Source organism: Chaetodon trifascialis, chromosome 16 (assembly GCF_039877785.1).
Source record: "Chaetodon trifascialis isolate fChaTrf1 chromosome 16, fChaTrf1.hap1, whole genome shotgun sequence".
Taxonomy (NCBI): domain Eukaryota; kingdom Metazoa; phylum Chordata; class Actinopteri; order Chaetodontiformes; family Chaetodontidae; genus Chaetodon; species Chaetodon trifascialis.
Genome location: NC_092071.1, coordinates 11,407,265 through 11,428,038, shown reverse-complemented (window position 1 = coordinate 11,428,038; position 20,774 = coordinate 11,407,265). Strand labels below are relative to the sequence as shown.

Sequence of the window (20,774 nt, the reverse complement as noted above, 5' to 3'; positions counted from 1 at the left end):
AGTTTCATCTTGAATCTGTAATATTCTCTGAACTATACACTATAAATACTGAATTCTGTACTTTATTGTAGCCTATGTACTCTGTAGAGCCGTGTCATCTTCAGGATCAAAGTGACAAGTAGTGACGTGCGGTAGTGGAAGAGCGAGAGGATGATACAGACACTCTGCTGCCTGGAGTATTCCTGTAATACTTCTATGATCGTTCAGTAGTATCTGCGCTGCTGAAAATGCTCCACCAGAACAAGCCACCTCTGTCACAATGACTACAGATCATCTACTATTTGTCATTTTCATTCTTTAGAATAACAATTCAATATCAGAGACTGAAGAAAATTCCCACACAAGACAATGTTTTTGTTGAATCCTTAGACTTTTTATTCTGTTGTTTAGAAACAATGGTTGTGTTTTTTTTGTCACTTCGTCAGAAACAACCACGCAGACCTGGTCTCAGCTAGGTTTGGAGCCTTTCCCCACACAACCGAGGGCTCACGTCAGGTTCAGTCACTCACTCTTTGTCTCACTCATACACACATATTTACACACACAGACGCACGCACATGCCACACAGCTCCCCAGCAAACAGCACCCACACAGGATTTTGGTGGCACTGTAGAGATATTGTACTATAGCAACACCATAGCAATGCCGCCTACAGCCGGAACAAAAGGAAGCCAAGGCGGTGCCATGGCAGAGCAAGCTTTAGTCTGCTATTGCTTTAGTAGGATGGTGTGCGGAAAGTTCACATTTCACAGCGTATCAATATGATAGGAAGACCCTGAAGAGCTATGATGTTTAATCTGCTGGCACAGAAAGCGTCATATATATTTACAATACAGGCTGTACGTATATCTAAAATGCAGATACACGGGCACATCCATGCACACACACACAATTTCAAACATGCTTCCCAGAAGCAGTGAAATGGTCACATGTCTTAGACATTGTATAACATGACAGCAAAAAAAAGCAGAAGTGATACCATAATACATCGATATAATGACAATAATAACTTTAAAATAACTTTTTGATAAGAGTAACACTGAAAATAGTGACAGAACTAAATCAACAGTGATATCCAACACAATGCTTCCATAACAACACATTTATGGACCCGATGAGTGTTTCCCCTTTGTGTGATTTGGATCCCTCATGTACTTGTTTGTTCCTGAACTAGTGCACTTTTCACAATGTAATGCTGACATGTTGTACCCATATTGTACTGGTCCTGGTCATTCCTTTTGACAGGGAGCACTGGGATTAATGCATTTCTACCAGTAGAAGGCTTACTCATAATTAAGTGCATTTGATAAATGTGCATCTGTCAGTGATAAATTAACAGCTGTGCAGGAGGAGTGAAAAAAGCTGCTGCAGTCTGCATTAGTTTACATATGGACAAATTCCTTTTAAAATGTGGTTACTGCAGGAATAAGATGCCAGTATCACATATTATTGTTTATTGTTCACTGTTATTTTTGATTAACAGTGATAGGGTTGTTAGACTGGATGGATTTCCCAAAAAAGAGTACAAATAAAATGATTTTACTTTAAGTATTAATGTTTTTTATCCCATTTTTGATTGTACGTATGATAAAATCAGGTACGTTATGAGTAAGCTTCAGATGTACACTTCATGACAACAACAATGATTAAAGTGATATTAAATTAAGGTGTTGCAGATACCCTAACACTATGGCAACCGTCTCATGATCACACTTTCTTGTGTCTTATTAGGTCATCTTTTTTCCAAGATAGTGGATTAGTAGATGAGGATTTAGAAAGAAATGATCCCGATCATTAAATACTGAAATACTTTCAGTCTATATAACCTCATCTTTCCAATAATGAACATCATTACGAGCCAATTATATGAAAAAACAATATCTATTCAAAGAAAGTCAAATTAGCTGGAAACTGTGCTTGGAAAAATCATAATTTATAAGATAAATAAATAGTGATAAGTTGTTAAAGTTAAAGACTCCTGTGTGAAATGGCTGGAATAGAGGCCAGAAAGCACTCCTCTCTTCCCTTGTGTGTGTGAATGACTGTCACTCAGTACAGTATGGTACAGTAAAGCTCTGTGTGGCTCAGCAGCATGAAAAGACACCATATCTCCACTGCCTGGATGATTCCCCTCCTGGATCACTGGTTCTCAGGCCCAGCTGCTCTGGAAGTGTAACCCGAGACAAAGCTTGATTCCTTGCGTTCAGATCTTGGCCTCAGTGCTCGTCTGATCCGGGGGGTGAAAAGAGGCGCGGATCATCTGGGCCTCGTTCACGCACAGGTGACCGAAAGCCTTGTTGTACCATTCTGGAGACCTTCCCCTGTAAGACCAAACAACGCACATTAATGATCGCAATGTGGATTCAAACCTCGACTGTGAGAACACCTGAAGTTGGCCCACACCTGAGGTCCACTCTGGAGATGTGCGTGAGCCTGGTCCTCCCAGCCCCACAGGGCTCGAGGAGGTACTGTGACTCCAGCACCACCCCCCTCACTGCTCCCATGCGTGGGCTGTCATCGTGTTCCACGGATACACACACCAGCGCGCAGGAGCCTTTACACAGGTCTGTGCGCCACGATCTGAGGAGGCGGTGAGTTTAGGTTAGTGGGAATGAGAGATTGTTGTGCAACTAATCATTATTTCATTACTGACTAATCTGCAGATTATTTTCCAGATTAACTGATGAACTGTTGGCCTTTAAAACATCAAAAGACAATGAAAAGTTCCATCACAGTACCCCAGGGCACAAGGTGATATCATCAAACGTATTGTTTTGTCGGTCCATAACCAATTTTCAAATTTCAATTTATTATAATGCAACCATCACGTGTGATAACTGTGCACTGCTCAACAGTGAGTAATTCTTCAGAAAGCACACAAAGCACCCACACGCTTCGGTTCATTAATCCTGACCTTAGTACCACGTAGTCACAGCTGGGTTGAGGTGCCATGTTGCAGCAGGAGTACTGGTACACGTCTGTCTGTTTATCCAGCGTCTCCAGGACCTTCTCCTGCTGTAGCTCCGTTTGCCACAGGGGGCGCTCCCTCAGCAGCCGCTGCAGCACCTCGCTGGGAGTTGCCGATACCTCAACACTCACTCGCCACCGCCGTAGAGGGTTCCCGTCTCCCACCTTGCACGCAAACACATCATGACAGAAGAGATTTATACCTTTTCTGATCGTGTATCATTTGAACATGTACTGTATGTATGTAACAACAGAATTTTCCCTAAAATTTCCTCTAGAGCTAAACAGACAAGTGGTGTAAGAATTTCCTTCCTGTGTAATTATTCATAAAGAGGCTGATATTCATGTTTTCGCTTCTTTCTTCCCTTCCCCTCTCAGGATTCCACGATAATCCAGAAATTCAGCAGCCACACACCTTTTTAAATGCCAGTTCTGTGTGGTCAGTCGTGGAGCGAGACACCCAGCCTTTGCTCTTATCCTTGGCCTCTTCCAGCAGGTTCTGGACCAGCCTTTCTAGATGTGCATGATAGGATCCTTCCTCATCCTCTTCTTCTTCATCCTCATCAACTTCTTCCTCATGGGCCTTGCACAGCTCGTCCAGCGGGGGCACCATCAGCTCGGCCTCCATGTAGGAGTTGCGAGACTGGGTCACCATCTCCTCTGGGATCTGGGGAAGAGACGGAGGACTTGTTCAGGATCAGTTCAGGCCTAAATACTAACACGTCTGAAGCAGAAAATAGAGCTTGACAAATAAAACAAAGTGTGATTTGACTTGGACTATTGGAGCAACAGCATGTGTACTGAGATGAGAGAAATATACGTCATGCCGGCACTTGCAAAGTATTTTTTTGGTACAAAAGTGGAACATTTTAATAGCCATCCTCTGCCTTTGAAAAATCATTATCCTACAAAAAACCTTTAAACTCCAACACTGGTTAAATTTGTGTTTTGGAAGAATTACACTATCCTTTGTGGGTTAAGAAGATTCAACCATCTTGCTCACGTTAAGCTCAAAATTTCACGGTGATTAAGACTGTTTTTCCGAAAAGGCAGTCACTGACAGCAGCTGTATGTACTGCACACACCGACAGTCTCAAGGTAGCGATGATATGCAATTTCAGAAATTAGCTCATTACACACAATTATGCTGTAGCCTGCAATAATAACAACTCAGCAGAGGAAACATCACTCTGCTTCACAAAGTCAGTTATAACGTCTTATAGAAAGACGTGGCATTATTTCTTAGTCAGCATGGTCAATTGCACAGCTTCTGTCAGTCATTTATCATTTTTCACCTCACAACCCTAAAAGAAGCAGTCAACCCATCATGAATGGATAATATATTGGCAATCAAACACTGCTGTGAATCGTAAATCCTGACCTGGAAAAGACGCTGGCACTCAGTGATCATGTGTGCCAGGCCCTGGGTGGCAGCCAGGTTCTCACTCAGGTCCTTCTGATCGGGGCGGCCTGTGGTGTACTTCCTCTGGATTGACCTGGAGGAATAGAGATTACACGGAATATGCAGAACATAAATCATGTGAGCGTTTACACAGAGGGATGCAGAGTAAAAGCTATTTCTATAAATAAATGGAAATATCTGCTGATCAGTTTCTATCTGCACCTTGGCGACAGCGTCTCGTTCTTCAGTATGCTGAGGTGGAAGAGCGAAGGCCCCAGACAAACAGCCAGGTTCATTGGCGTCATCTGGTTCTCCTCCACCAAGGAAGTGACGTCACGCAGGAAGTAGAGGAGCGTCTGCAGAACCTCCCTGTTTTCGTCTGGCATCAATAAAATGGCCGCTCGGACGGCCTGTAACCTCTGATCCTTTGGGACATCTAAAGCCAAAAGAAAAGAGGAAGTGAGGAGGAATGAGAGTTACCGACACTCAATCTTTGATGTAGTCGTTTATGTAATCATGCATAAAGAAAGTGGAGACAATTTAAATGTAATATCAAACACTGTTTCTGTCAGATTTGGCTAATGGTGTCCACAATTTAGATTTCATCATTAAAACAGTAAAGCTGCAAGTTTGCCACTTACTTTGACTGTTGAGTACTTTCAGTACATGCACACTGTTAGAAATTCCAGCTTGTGAACTTTAATACTAATATACTGCTCAGCTGCACCAATCCCCATTCAAATGATCTGATTTTAAACCATTTGCAGTCATCATCCTCCTCTGAGGCAGACGGCTGTGACAGCGGCTGTAGCTCTGAGGCGACTTACACTGGTAAATGTGCAGGAAGGTTTCCCCTAGCTTGCTCGTTAGCAGAGGCTCCGGCAAGTCTCTGAAGAATTGTTTGACCATGTCGGCCACGTCGTAAGCTGATTGGTCCTCGTAGCTCACCAAGTCTGGAGTCAGCTCACACTGCTGCCTCAGAGCCTGAATACGAGACTTCACGCCTGACTTGCGGAAGAGTCCCACCTGAGACAGGTGAGAAGCAACGACAGAGAAGAGACAGGGCACTTATTTACTTTGCGTCAGCTGCCTCTTGTTTGAATGAATGAACGTGAATAACCAACATTTAGCGCGATAGTGAGAGGAAACGTGCAGACTCTAATTCAGTCCTGTAAAACCTCTCTAACCTGGTCCAGACAGTGTGTTCTGAGGTGGCCGAGGGCCTGCTGTAAACACAGAGGGAGCGGAAAACCACAGCGCTGGACATGAATAATGAGGGGGACACCGAACACACTCTTCTCTTTGTAGTCTGGCACCTTCATGCGCTTCATAAACTTGGGCACAGACCTGGGAGCGATGGAGAGAAAATAATTAGGGAAGTGTGTGGGAGAAAGAGCGGCCCAAGCTTTCATTATCTTTCTCTTCATGTTGATGCTGGTCAACAGAATTTCCCTCCGGGGGATTGTAAAGAATCAACAGGCCTCATCGTTTACAACACAAGGATGTGCTTGTGTTTGCAGGTCGTGGCGACTGTTGGCTCGTGGCTATGGCTGGGAATCTAAAGCCGGTTTTTAACCAACAGTTTGACGACCTAATCATGCACAAACCCTTTGTAACAACCGGGATCAGTGTGACAGATCAAGTTATGGTTTTTAAAAGGTGTGTGAAGGTCGTGATTGTGCATATTGTCCTGCTGTTTCAGCTCTGATACAGAACAGGTGAAGGAAGCGGTAAAATAGCCTTCAGAAAAACAGTCATGTACAGAGCATATCTTCCTTATAGAAGATTGTAAATAATAAGCCAGAAAGAACACAGAAAGTTTGTTCAATTTCTCTACAACCCTGATTGGGACACTGTGTAAAACATTAATGAAGCAGAATGTGATCCTTTGTTAATCCTTTTTGACATGTACTCAGCACAACAGACAGCACAAAGACAATATATTGAATATTTGAACTCATCAACTTCATTTGATTTTTTAAATATATGCCTAATCTGAATTTGATACCAGCAACAAAAGACTGGGAAAGTAACATGCATGTGGCAGCGTGTGTACCCACCATGTCCAGCCATGTTTATTAGACATCGAGTATTTCTCCATGATGGCGGTGAGGCGGAGCAGAGAGAACTTCTGCAGCAGGCTGAGCTGGCCGGCTGATTGGCTGCTGATGTGCAGTGAAGATGCTGGTTGGTTGAGGTGATCGGAGGTTCTGAAACTGGGCCATCGTAGACTGGGATGGTGAGAAATTACCAGTAAAGAACAGGAGAGACAGTCAGTAGAGGCCTTATTGCTGACTTTTCATGTGCATTCAAAATAGTGGGAGTAGTAGTTTATATAATCAGGCTGAACTGTTGGCTTGTTTACAACCTGCCTGAGCGTCTGACTACTCGTTTCTATAGATAAAAATTAGAACCAAAACTCTAAAAGGAGACCCGAGATGTAATAAACCCAAATGCCCGAACAGCTACTCACCGTGGTCGCGTCAGTGACGCCCCAACTCCAGAGTCCCGCCTCTCCCGACTGGTCCCTGTCGAATCAGTGTCGTTCAAGGAGACCCCATCCCTCTCGCCTTCACTAGGGGTGGTCCTGCCCTCCCCTTCCTCCTCCCCCTCCCCTGCCTCACCCTCGGGCAGCACGCTGCGGCTCCAGTGGTCCACGATTTGCTGCAAACCACTGACGTGCTGGATGATGTCATCTAGGTGAGGGAACAGATTGTCCTCTTTCTCTAAGTCCAGCAGGTCGCCTGTGCTGGCGTAAAGGTGGGAGCCCGGCACGTTGTCATAAACACTCACCCTGCTGCCCCGAGGAGCTCCGGGACAGGGGGGCTTGGACAGAGCCTTACCAGACCAGGGCTCACCCAGGCCATTTTTAGGTGCAGAAGTTTGGGCCCGTGTCTGGGGGCCACTGTTCCTGTCATCAGGGGATGGCACCAGGCTCTCTATGGATAGAGCTTTTGGAAAGGTGCCTGGTTTGTGGTCTTTGGGGATGTGAATGAGGAGGTTTTCATATGAGTGAAACTGGTTTCTGCCAAACTGGCTCTGTCCATCAGTCCTCTTACCCTGAGAAGGCAGCTCCATATCTTCCAGATACATGCTGCTTCTCTTGCTGGCAGTGCGGGGTTTTGCACACACAGGCTCCTTCACTCTGGGCACCACTGCCTCACTGCTGGGGCTCACACTCACCGTGGAGTGGTCTTTACAGTCATTGGTAAGGGACGCAGGGGAAGTGTCACCATCAGTTTGGTGGTTATGTTTGGGGCTCTGCTCTAATTGGCTGATGGGAGTACATTGGAGCACCTGCAGCGCGTGAGGCTCTTCCCCCTGCAACACCGGCCCACTGATGACCAGCGGCGGCCTGCGATTTGAGCTTTTCCGCCTCGTCGACGGTCCCCAAGTGCGCATTATTTCCATGCGACGCAAAAACTCTTTGGCTTTACTCCGCCCTCCCTGCCCATGGCGGCTGCTCTTGATTGGCAGGGAGTTGTAGTGTGGAAGTTCCCTGGGTGGTTGGTAGGAAGCGGAGAGAGAGGCCATAGATATGGAGTCAGGCATGGCGGAGGCGGAGTCCTCGCTGTGCAGCGAGGAGATTTCTGTGATCTCCTGCTCGCTCAAGTCAGTCAGCACACTCTCACTGCTCACGGTGCTGTGCAGACCCTCCCCCTGACCTGTCGGGCTGCTTTCATTGGTGCTATCCAACAGGAAGTCTTGCAGGCGAGACCAACGTCGGCTGCTCCACTCGAAAGTCCATCTTTTACTGATGGCCAACGGGTCATCCTCATCAGAGTCATCACCCTGTGGAAGGATAAAAGAGGTATTAGATAGAAAAAATCAGGACTGTTTTATTTTACTGCTGGTCCATTTAGGATTTACTACAATCAATCAAGAGTTGTAAATGCAGCATCACATGGAATTAAAGTTTAGGTTGAAGGTTTTATTCTATCAAACAGAAATGCATGGAGCACGAGCCAACACTGCAGCTGCAGTTCATGAGTCATAAACACCATGAAGGCATCAATGTGCATTTCTTTAACTGTTAAGTGTTTTGAGACGATGATCTCTCTGAGCAGGCTGGATGGTTAACCACACCTGTCCTCAGAGAGCCTATCAGCCTGTTAGTATACACAGCATGGTGATGAAGATCCACCTGGGATCAAAATGCTGTCCAGTAATCTGTGATTTGGTCTCTTCAGCGCAAACACACACAGCCTACATGGCATCAAACGCCACTGACCAGACAACAGTCGTCGGCACAGTCAGTTCAGATGTCTTACAGTTGAAAAAAAAAAAGGTCTTACTTTCTTCTTCGGGTGGCTGACATCCAGTTTCATGGAGGCACACTTGTTGAGAGTATTCAGACGTCTGCAACACACACACACATGAGCACAGTGGGTGAAACGTGCTCGAGCTGGTGGGTTGGAAATGTTCTGTCTGTTGCTGTGTGTTTGTTTCCTTCTGCACTGTAACGCTCTCACTCTCTTATCTCTCATTCCTCATTTCCACCGTCTCCTCTGAGTCTGATCAGTCACTCTCAGACATGCTTCTTCTTTTTCCTCTTTGATCTTCTTTTCTGACTGAATCCTTCTCATTGCACTCTGACTATCCTTTCCTCCCCTTACTCCTCTCCTCTGCTTGTCTGGCATTACTCCACTGGGACTGATCCTCACCCTCAAAGAGTGCATCTCCCCCCTGAAACACAGCCGGCTCCTCCCCTTCGCTTCCCTCCTTCCTCCCGCTCGTCTCTGTGGATGTGCTGGGGGCAACCTCCTCACCAAAAATTCTCTTTCTGCAGTCTGCACCCATCCTTTCCACCTACATACCCCTCCCCCTTCTGCAAATCAGGGAATGCGAACAGCGGCTGATTTGGACGGTGGTGTCTGTGTTGATGCCTTTCAAGATGGAATTATCAAAAACATGTTTCTTGGCTCGGTGAAGATTTAAGCCTCTAAAATTGTTGTCTGAATCCTGCTTGTTGCCACATATAAGACAGAGAAATACCAACAGTAAGCAGAGAGCTGCCATATCAACTGTCTTACTGAAAGTAAAAATCCAACTTGACAATTATACAGGAGGAGCTCTGGTCGTCTCCACACCCTGTATTTCAGCTGCAGGATGCTGCAAACTATTCTTCCTAGTTGAAGGCCTATACACTATATTTTCTTGCAAGCATGAGAATATAATCTAAAATTACAGTTCTGGAAGAAAAACAATGTAAAGAGCCACGCACGAACAAGAGAGAGCTCATTATGAGTGTGTTTTACAGCCCCTGAGACAGTTCTCAGGGGGGATGATGTGTATTCTCACACAATATAGCTGTCAGCGTTCACTAATGCTATAATTACCACACCCTCCTCTACCATAGGCACTGGAGAATTGGAGAGGTGGGGGTGAACAGGGAAGAGAGAGAAAGATGGGGAGAGGGGTAACATGGTGGCGCAAGCTGGGAAAACTTCAATGAGAAGAGAGATCATAGAGGTGTGCAGAGGGACTTAAAACACACACTCAAAGCCATCTGGTAGAATATACTGGCATCCCCTCACTCCTTCCCCGTTACCCTCAGCGCCCCCCCCTCGCTTCGCCCCCTGAGGGTCTCTGCTCTTTGAATGGGAGATCAGAGTGTGGCAGAGGGGAGGGGAGGTGACCAGATCAAAGCCTGGGTGTCTGAGCAGGAGACAGGGATGGGGACTTCATTAAGGGTCGGGGTCAGACATCTAATGATTAGCTGGGGAGGGGGGGAGTGAGGTCTGCATGTCTATAAATGACTGCAGTGAGCATCCTTACCGACACAGAGGCTCCACCAGATCCCGGTCCAGAAAGTCATGGTCCCTTTTCACCGAGGAAATATCAATTGGGAACTGGGAATCTGTAAGAGAGGGTTTCACTGGTTAGTGACTGACGGGAGACGGTGTGTGACGTGTGGCACAACTGCTGTCGCCGCTCTCAACACATATCAGCTGCATCTGAAGCTCACAGAACACACACACACCCCAAAATAGCTTGAATTCCCCCACAATGCCAACGCCAGAATGACTCAAGCCTTTTATTTTGGTGATTCTGTGTGTGGTTGGCAGACTGCAAGCATCATGCACACCCGGGAGCAGCCACAGAGTCCCAGAGGCCGGCATCCATAACCCGACATTACTGGAGCTCACAGCAGTTCTCAGAGAAGCTCAGAGTGTGTATGTGTTTGTGTGTGTGTGTGTGTGTGTGTGTGTGTGTGTGTGTGTGTGTGTGTGTGTGTGTGTGTGTGTGTGTGTGTGTGTGTGTGTGTGCTGCTAAAGCAGGACTGCTGGATTTTAAGAGCTACTTCGTAGATTACTGGGGCCATTTCCTGTTTGTGCCTCAACTGTATGAGATCCGATGATCATCGCATGAACAAATGCATGTAGCTTTTCCAGAAAGGCGGAAGGAGGGCAAGACAGAAGGAAGAAGAGAGGAAAGAAAGAAAGAGATAGTAAGAAAATGCACTGGAAGAAAAGGGGTGGGCGAGCTGAGGACAGAGAGGAGGGAGAAAGGTGGAAGAAAGAGGAGGAAGAGAGAAGCTGTGAGAGTCCCAGTAGAGATAACAAGGCCTTTCCCATGACCCCTCCCTCTGGGCAGGAACTGAAGCCTGGAAATAGAACGCAGCGGCCCATAGGACGGGGATACGAAGATGGAGGGTTGGCAGAAAAAGAGAGAGATGCATAGATGATGGAAAAATTAAGAGTCAGGGAGAAAAGGGAGATCTGAAGGGGGCGAGTCTTTGTGTCAAACAAGGCAGCTGGGTAAATGCTGACTACTCTGTGTGCGTCTGTGTGTGTGTGTGTGTTACCTTCATAGAGCTGGGCGTACTGTGGAAATCCTGCTGCTCTAAGCCAATCACAAGCCTCCTTCGCCTCGATCTCTGTAAAGAAGGAAAAAAGCAGTCGAGGCATGTTGAGAACACTCGTGAACATAGTGATCATATGGATTCTTTGGCGAGAATTCAGAGCAATAAAAGACAGTGTTGAAAAGGGCCCAATATCACATTGTTTCGTCGAGGAAAGTCCCCCTATTATTGAAGTTCCAGCTGTCTGATGTCTTTTGGATGCGCAACTTGATGTTAATTACTTCCTCTGTGAAAACATATGCCGAACACAGATAAATGAAGAGCCTCGCACTGCATTTGTCTGTAATCCCCATTAAAGCATTTTCAGCGTACGGTGGAGGAAGATCTCGGAGAATTAAATCTTCCTCTGGGAATTCAGTGGAATGATGAGATTGGAAAAGCTGGAAGCGAGCCAGTGAGGGACGCGCATTTTCTTCAGACAAAGGAAACATTTGATACAGCTTAGAAATATATTACACACTAACCCAACAGTCAGTCAGATTTCGGCCCTTAATGCATAAATTTAACAGGCCTTGCACATGGCACCACACCCCATTAGGTGCTGCTGCCAGCGCCACGAGAGGTTTTACAGGCATTTGTTTTACTACTTTTTTCCGCGAGCATATGTATTGCTCACACTGCTAAACGGGCAGCTCTAAAATGTGCATGTGTGTGCGTGTGTGTGTACATTGTCTTTATGAGCAGTCACTGATTAAACCGCTCTGCGGAGCTTTGTGCTGACAAAGACATTTGAGTGACCCTGGTGCCAGCGACAAAGTACAGTAAAAGTATAGACGTCCAAGCACATTTACACCGATACCTACACACATATATGTTAAAAAAATGTGCAAGAGAGAGAGAGAGAGAGAGAGAGAGAGAGAGAGAGAGAGAGAGAAAGAGTGAACCTTGGGGTTTGTAGAAGGATATCTCAAAACTCAAAGAAATATCAAGCAAATTCTATAAATTAGAAGTTACACAGGATGGATTACAGGGTCATATCAAGCCATTAGAAGACATAAGGACAGGCTAATTGACAAGTTTTTAAAATAATACAAACTTAATGAGACAATAGCGTCACTGTCACGGAAAAACCACCCACAGCCACATTACTTCTGCACCGTCCTACAGTCGCTGCCCTTCTCTCATACCCCTCAAAACCCAATTCATTCAATTTCACTTGTCTCATTCACTCATTTCAAGGTGCTGGCAGTGAGTGGGAGAAGCACCGCAGAAACACAGGGGACAAAGTTCAGCAGGGCAATAAAAAGCCTCCGTCTTCACCATCACAGATGAGAACGGTCAGAGGAAATGATCCTCTCACCGCAATCCAGCAATTACATCCCTCTCCCTACATTCTCAGCATAGCACATGTCTGTAAATCACATGTGAAGCAACACGAGGGCAGATCTGGAAAAGATATTTCTCTTTGTAACAGTCTGAAAATAGACCGGAGAGACGGAGAAAGTCCGGTGAGAAGCCTGTAGGGTGAGGAAATCTGAGGAAAGGCAGAGAGCTGAATACTTACTTGAAGCCCTCATGGTGCGGGTGATGGCATGCTTCTATTTCTTTCTCCTTTGCTCAGACTGAAGCCTCCTCTCCATCCCATGACACATCCACTCGCCGCTCTCCAGCTTTCCATCAAGTGGCAACGACTCTGTACTTTCTCCCTCGCTGCCTCGCCAACCCTTGTGTTTACAACTCTGCCTCCCTCTTCCAGCCTGCCCCATGCAGGTTTTCTCTTCCCTCTAATTTTCTCCTCAACCTCCTCTCTCGCACTTTCTGCTTTGTTAGGATCCACATACAATGCCTCTCTATTTTTGCAGCTCTCCCTCTGCCCTATGCTGCTTTCTCCTCCTCGCTCTTGTTTTAGTTTCTTACCTTTTGCCTCCTTATTTCTCCTCTCTGTGCATTTTTTTTTTCCTCTGGATCTGCTTCTTCTCAACCTTGTCTTATCCTCTCATGATCGGTCCCTAAACAAAAATACTCCCTTACACATTTTCCTTCATCCATCCATCCATCCATCCATCCCCTTTGCTTCTTTCACTTTAACCTCCTCATCCTTTCTTCTTCTTTGCTCCTGCAAGAAGCTGGTTGATGCCACCAACTCCACATTTTCTTTGTCATTACCAGCGCTGCTGTTGCCCCATCACGTCCATGGAGGAAATGGCTAATTTCAGCTGGCGTTTACATCAGGCAGCCCCCGAGGTCACAGACTGACGACCAGCGGACACTAACTTCACATGTCAGCTGAACCTCTCGGCAGGCCGACAAGGAGACTCTGACCTCTGCCTCCTTTCTTTTGGTTTACTGTGCGACACTGCAGAGGGGACGATGTGCGGGGGAACGCAGTGTGTACGCACACACATGCATCACACACACAGTGCAGACGTTTAGCACAGTCCAGATGTTGCCCCCAGTGAGTCAGGGAATGCAAAAAGGATGAGACAGGCAGACAGCTGGGGCGGGGAGGGCAAGCGAGATGGACAGACCCTGTGGGAAAACCACAGGCAGGAAGACATACCACTCCAGCCGCTTATTTACTGAATGTGAGATCTGAAAGATTATCGACTCTTTTTTATAGAAACCAGATGTTGAAGGATAAGTGTGGTGATATTCTGTATTTTTCATTTTATCAACAAATCCTGTGAAAAGACCAACCAACAATGAACAAGTACTGCCTTTGTATCCAAAGCCTGATTATTGATCTGTGACACAGACCTCCACTGTCGTCACATCAGTGAGCCGCACTGTTTCACAGGTCGACACGTCATTACAATGAACACGGCCAGCTGCTTTAGTAAAGTACTGAGCCCTCATCAATAAAACCAAACTATGTATTTGTGTCCCAAAAGGGGGTGTAATTAAATGCAAGGATGATGATTCAAAGAGTGCAATCATTTCAGCCACAATCACAGTATTTTCATATCAACTTGTTTGCAGTTTTTCAAAATTATTGGTCATTTTCTCCAAAGTGTCAATACAGAATAACTATGACAAACGCAGAACCTCCTCTAAGGAAATTAGAACTTAAGTAGAGTTCTCATAAAAAAATAAAAAAGAAGAAGAAACATGATGGTGGAACATGGAAGACTCTGAGGAAGAGGACCTGCCCCCTCTGTAGATACTAAGAGCTCATTATAAGGTAACAAAAACACAATGATTCTTATTTCCAGGTGATTAAACTCTAATGAAAACATGATTATGAATATTATATTCCATTTCAACCAACAGATGCATCTAATCCTACACACAAGTCCTTTCAGGATGAAAACACAATCAAGCAAACGCTTTGACCTTTTCTACTTAGAGTATAGAAATACTCAATTTAGATCCTATAGATGAATAAACGAGGCACGCTATTACTATTCAACTGAATGCGACAAGACCTTCACAACCCTCAATTTACAAATTACATTTACAGATTTTTCTGGTGTTGCATTCAAAAGTAATCAACAGTTACATTATGCCATTGTGTCTCCACATACAATGGGGAAACGGGACGAGAGGGCATGTTCATTACAGTGTTTGTGTGATTGGCAATGTGTCTCCGTGTTTGCACACAAAGGTGCCAAGTGGCAAAGCTCCCGTAAGCGTGAGAACAAAGCGCTGCCATTCATCTGTGCAGAATTTAATCAAGAGATTAATTAGTGCACAAACATGTTATTAGTGTCCCAAAACACACAAACGCACACAGTCAGACAGACTTAATCCAAGCTGCCTACCGTGCTTTTCCTTTAGTCTATTCCATGTTGCTGCATCCCTGCTGTGGAGAATATATGACAACAGGCAGCAAGCCACTAGAACAACAGCAGGGGAGATGGACAGATGGTATGTGTATGCCTGTGTGTGGGTGTGTGAACACGGGCGTCCATGTGTGGGACAAAGAGGTTGTATGGTAATTCCTTACATAACAAGAGTGCCAGCTATGTTACATAATAGACATAATACAAGCACCCTGACGTCCTCACAACTTTTTCTCTGACAGCGCGCCTTCGCCTTTCTTTCCTCTACCTTTCATTTCCTCCCTTTTATCCAACGCCAGCAACCTTGACTTTCTGACAGCCTTTTCTCAGCATTATGTTCGCCTCGTGCTGGGTCTCAAGGACCCTGAAGAGCCTTGCATGACATCATTTCCTGCTCTGAATTTCCCAGGTGTCCAGAGCGACATGTGAGCTAAGAACAGCAACAGGAAGTTCCTGGACTGAACATGTCAGCGGGACTCAGCTGGGATAATTGTTAGACGACGCAACAACAGAGAGAATAACTGAAGAACAGCTGGTAATTTCACGAAATTTATGTTAATGTTGAGTTAAAATTAATTTCATAACTAGAAGAGATAAACAGCACTAATGAGGGGGAGAGAAGAGACATCTTATAGTTTGTAAAGGCTGTACAGGCATGAATTGAGCAGTCATAGTCCCTCTATAAAACTACACACACACACACACACACACACACACACACACACACACACACAGGATGCCTGGAAAGCAGCCATATTCCCACATACGCTAAAGCACTTAGTCCTTCATGTTTAAAGGTCAAAAAGAAAAAAAAGGAGCAAAGAAGGCAGAGGAGGAGTGATGGGAGAGAGGGAGGAAGGAAGAGAGGGAGGGACCAAAGAGGAATATGTCTGTCGCGTCCCATATGGTTAATCAGCGATGATGTGGAGCCCTCAGGAATGTTCTGTAAGACAGAATCAATGCTGGCATGAAATCAGTGCAGGTTCAGGCGTAGAGTCTCCTGTGCATTGCTGACTGAGGACTGCAGAGATTAGACAGCACCTGGATATAATATGAAAAACACTGCTGTAAATGAGCACGACCGTGATTATTAACAGCACTGAGATTATGGTGAGTGTTGGATTGATGGGATGAGACAAGAGGACTGATGACAGTGATCAGGTTGTGTTTTTGGTAATGCCACTTTTTCTCCAGCAGAGGGTGTTAAAGCAATGTGTGTTGAAGCACAGCAATGCATTTAAAAATGATTATATGGCTTCAGGCTGTGGATACATGAAGTGGATGTGTGTTGTCTATTTTTCTGTTTCATGGTAGAGCATTTAGAAAGGAACAGTTTGCTGCTCAGATTGGATTGGCAGTCAGTCCAATCTTGTGGTTTGGTCACGGTGAGTATAACAGTGAGTGTTAACTTTAACTCTGATTTTTGTGAACACTCTATTATCATCAAACACTAAATGACAGCAAATGTAACGAAACATTTGGCGGATGCATGTCAATCAAACTGACTTCGGAGCATCACTGGCAATTAAACTTCATAAACAAAATGTTTTTCCATGAATAGTTATTTTTATTATGTGGGGTGGTCACAAAGCTGTTTTACCACCATCAATTTTTATTTTTTCCAAAAGTGAGCAGCCCCGCCATTTCCTGTGTGCATTGCATTGTGGAGGGGGAGTATCTATCAAACAGTACAAAGGTTTTTTTTGTATGCATACTGTTTGGAGTATACTTTATTTTTTTGTCACTTATCCAGAGTGAACAGACTCCATCCTGAAAACCTGCTTGGATTTGAGACACAGATTCTATGTTTGCTTTTTTGGCCACTTATGGCAAGTGAAAACAAGCTGTGCAGACCAGACTGACCATCTGAAGTCATGTTTGTGCGTACCTGATGAAGGTGAGTCAGACATTCACTCTTCTTTTAGCTCTGTTTTTGGGCTCCACCATCTCCTGAGGGAAAAAGCTGCTAAATGGCCCACTGTGTTCACCAGCTAGTCGCTAACTTTGTCTGTTTGCCATTAGGTGCTCAGCTGCTTGTGTACAGTAGATAGCACTCTGTAACAGTCGCTGGCTGGCGCAAATTTTAACCAAATTTTAAGAAAATCGGCAAAAGGAAATGCAAATTAATTTCTATCCACTACCTGTATGCACGAATGGAGGTTTTTTAAGCACATATTGAAAATGTACATAAAACCAGGTGGATGGAAACCCACCTAGAGTTCAATATAGTCATTTGATGTATTGTTATTATAAAGATACTGATGATAGCCACTTTAAGCTGTCACCCATCTGTATATAGAGCATTAATCTAGATGGCGTGTACTTAAATATGAATCAAGCCATTTCTTCTGAGAAGTTTCAGTAGGTTTGGTTTATTCACTGACATCTTTTTTATTTAAGCCTGTCTGACACTTTAAGTGGAAGGCAACTGGGGAGTGAGTGTGCGTGTGTGAGAGAGAGAGAGAGAGAGAGAGAGAGAGAGAGAGAGAGAGAGAGAGAGAGAGACAGCATGATTGAAGTAGAAGATGAGAAAACTGTGCATTGGTGAAAGAGGCAGGGAGTGAACTGTAAATCAGTCATACCATCACCCAAAACCAGCACAGGCATAAACTTGCTTCTCCATCCACATTCCTCACCCGCCACACCTGACATCTGTCTCTCTCCTCCACACATGATCAGCTCTTTAGCATCATACAAGATTTGGCTCGCAGAGACAAATTTATCAGCAGGGGATAGTAAAAAAAATAAAAACATAACACAAGACCGAACAAGTTTCTGCTCCTTCATAAGGCCGGAGCAATGCACCATCATCGCAGCTGGAAAAACCTCAGGACATATAGGAGAGGAACTCATCTTCTACAACTCAACGCACATAATAATAGCCAATGCAACAGCCCAAAGCCTCTTACAACACCGGGATGTTATGTGTACTCCCCGGGAAACATGAGTCATGTGACAGGAAGTTGAGGAAGTCACCATGGAATACAAAGCTGACGAGCTGGGAAGGGGGACATAGACAAAAACAATAACACTACAGTCCTTTAGGGCTTGTTTTGACTTCTTTCAGATTTATGAAAGACATTTTTGAGGGAGAAGTGGCTCCACATCCCACTGATTAAAACCAGAAATAAGAGGGAGTATTGGCAACCTGTGGTGTGTAAGCCTTAAAACTCAAAAAGCATGATGAAACAGAAGTTAGGTTACTTCTAGAGGTCTAAGAGGTCTTTTCATTTCTTTCATTGAAAACTGAAATATCCCTGTGACGAAGACACCATCTCAGGCTGCAGTCTCAATCCCTGCCTGTGTTTTAAAACTGACACACTTTCTTAATCAAAGCTTACATTGTCTGAATGTGCACCCAGCTCTCTCCTCTACCTCTGAATGGACAAACACATGAGGTTTCATGAGTTCATCTGCAGGAGCAAAGTAAACTGATGGGAATTTCACACTAGGTATGCTTCAAATACTTTAAAGGCAGCGTCAAATCCGTTCATGCTCTATCGCCCACTTGTTAAAAAAGCAAACCTGAAGGGAAAAACAAGAGGAATGTGATAAAAATCAAATCATTTGATTAAAGTTACATAATTTCTAAGTTTGTGAGAACATCCAGCGAGTCAGATCACCGTCATTACAAAATCACTCACAAGTCTAATCACAATGAGATTCCAACAACAACCATAACTCTCGATTTCTACCTTGTGCCAGCCTCCGTAGCAGCTGCTGGCGGGCTATGATGCGTGAGAGGCGCAGGGCAGAGCGCCGTCGAGGGGTGTCGCCCAGCCTCAGGTAATAGTCCTGCCCGCAAGGTGTCATGGCCTCCAGACAAGTTCCCTCACTGGTGCTGTCGGTGTCACTCTCACAGCCGTTACTGTCGTCCTTGGCACTTTGATCCGTACTTTCCCCGAGGTCATCGATTTCCATATTCCTACTGTCTGTGAGATCAGCGCTGTCCTCAGTCCCGACAGTGTCAGCACTCTCTTCACCGTCCCTCACGCTGTCCACACTGTCAGCCATGGTTACGCTTGTTGGGTGTGTGTATTTTCTGATATCTCTCCCGCCACTAACAGCCTCAGTTTCTATTCCGTTTGCATTGTTCACACAGTCCAGAGCGTTGTTTACTACCTCTTCAGTCCCTGCAGCGTTTGCTCTCTGTGCTGAGGCAGCAACACTGTCCATACTCACTGCAGCGTCCACATCATCCATGACAGTCACACTGTTGTCCACAGAATCCATAACATTACCATCTAATCCTCACGAACCTACAAGTCTTCCCCTCTCTCACCCTGATGAGTCGCTGTGTGAGCACTCCTTCTGAATTCCTGCCTCTGACATGCCCTCACTGGAAGCCAAATCAGCTCCCCACCCGCCCGTCTCCTCCCTTCAACTCACCACAGCCGAACAAACACACACAAGCTTCATCACACCACCTGACTCAGATGACAGGCCTTGTTCTCCCCACACACCCACACTCACACACATGCTGACTTCTCAGCTGAGATTGGAGGAAGACTCATAAACTTTCACAAGGTCTTTCCTTTGGTCACATGACCAGCGGCCAATGGCACGAGAGCTCAGGGACCGCTGGTTCCTGACGCTGTGCCAAAGACAGTTTGGTACATGCCTCGGGCAAATGTGCATGTGTGTGTGAGGGAAAGGCATATCTGGGATGGGAGATGTGATGAGAGTGGGGATAGGCCTGGAAAAAAAACAAAAAAGCACTATCCCAACAGCGGCCATATGCCAAAGTCAAATGGGAAAGTGGAGAACAATAGAGAGTGTGTGGGTGTGTGAGACTGCGCTGAGGAATGTATGTAGGAACAAACCTATTGTGACTAAAGCTGAGCAGGACTGTTATGCCATTGAGAAAAGTTCTCTAAATCCACACCATCTAGTTCACACCACATTTCAAATAACTGATCCCAGTTAAGTAAAAGCACCACATTGTAGAAACGCTCCATGAAAAAGTTCTGCATCCAATCTCCTAGTAAAAGTACATCAGTATTAACAACAAACTTGTTGAAAAGTATCACTTGTTCTGTAGAAAAATGTTCCGCCACTGATCTATTATTATATAGATTGTTGCAGTGTGCAAGCAGCATTGTTGCTGTTAAAGCTGGTCGAGGTGGAGCAAGTTGTAACTTCTCTCTTTACAGGTAGTTTAGCCCAGAGGTTCCTAACCGCGGGGTGGGGCCCCCTCAAAAGGGTCACAGTCTGAGGGGTCATAAGATGATTAATGCGGCAGGACAGAAGTATAAATGAAGTTCTCCCACACAAATTTGTTTTCTGGCTCTAATCTTTGATTTCTATGTGAAATATTGGCTCATTTTACCTCTTTGACAGTGACTGAAATGGAACCGTGGTTTAGAGGGAACTAACACCTCACAGGCATCTGACACATGATAAAGAGCAAAGACTGCTTTACTGTAAGAGGTCACAAGTCAGAAATGCTAGGAATGAGCAGTTTAACATGTTTTTATGTGAGATCTTCATCTGCAAAGTAACTAGGAGCGACAGCTGTCAGATATATATATATAGAGGAAAAATTGCAATATTTTCATGTGCAATGTAGAGTAGTAGAAGCATAAAGTACAATGGAAATACTTCAGTACACGTACCCTGCATGGGGGGCTCTTGATTGCAAGACATCCATCAGTTGTTAAGCAGTAGGAAATAGTAAGAAAAGTTAATGACTGAATGCTGCCATACAATAAAGTTGCTGGATAAATGTATGGAATGCAGTGAAGGAGGAGGGAAGTTCATACTTTGACCTAGTTTGGTAGAATAGTGATTCGCCAGGAGCAGAGAATATAGGGGGTCC

General features: G+C 45.1%; 1 protein-coding gene across 4 annotated transcripts in view; it reads right to left on the bottom strand.

Annotated features, from left to right (window-relative positions):
- Positions 1-357: 357 nt before the first annotated feature.
- stard13a (StAR related lipid transfer domain containing 13a) overlaps positions 358-20,774 on the bottom strand; it is a 38,340-nt gene continuing 17,923 nt past the window's right edge. For 2 of the 4 annotated variants that reach the window (XM_070982762.1, XM_070982761.1), the window contains 13 exons: positions 11,178-11,249; positions 10,148-10,229; positions 8,665-8,728; positions 6,843-8,161; positions 6,430-6,600; positions 5,557-5,716; positions 5,197-5,395; positions 4,592-4,805; positions 4,349-4,463; positions 3,383-3,634; positions 2,915-3,132; positions 2,404-2,580; positions 358-2,321 (listed from right to left, as the gene is read on the bottom strand). In XM_070982762.1, coding sequence (XP_070838863.1) covers positions 2,204-2,321; positions 2,404-2,580; positions 2,915-3,132; positions 3,383-3,634; positions 4,349-4,463; positions 4,592-4,805; positions 5,197-5,395; positions 5,557-5,716; positions 6,430-6,600; positions 6,843-8,161; positions 8,665-8,728; positions 10,148-10,229; positions 11,178-11,249 — 3,161 coding nt within the window. In that variant the 3' untranslated portion in view covers positions 358-2,203. Of the gene's footprint in view, positions 2,322-2,403; positions 2,581-2,914; positions 3,133-3,382; positions 3,635-4,348; positions 4,464-4,591; positions 4,806-5,196; positions 5,396-5,556; positions 5,717-6,429; positions 6,601-6,842; positions 8,162-8,664; positions 8,729-10,147; positions 10,230-11,177; positions 11,250-12,738; positions 13,144-18,651; positions 19,436-20,774 lie in introns of those variants that run through there. The other 2 variants (XM_070982760.1, XM_070982763.1) reach the window with 2 other exon arrangements.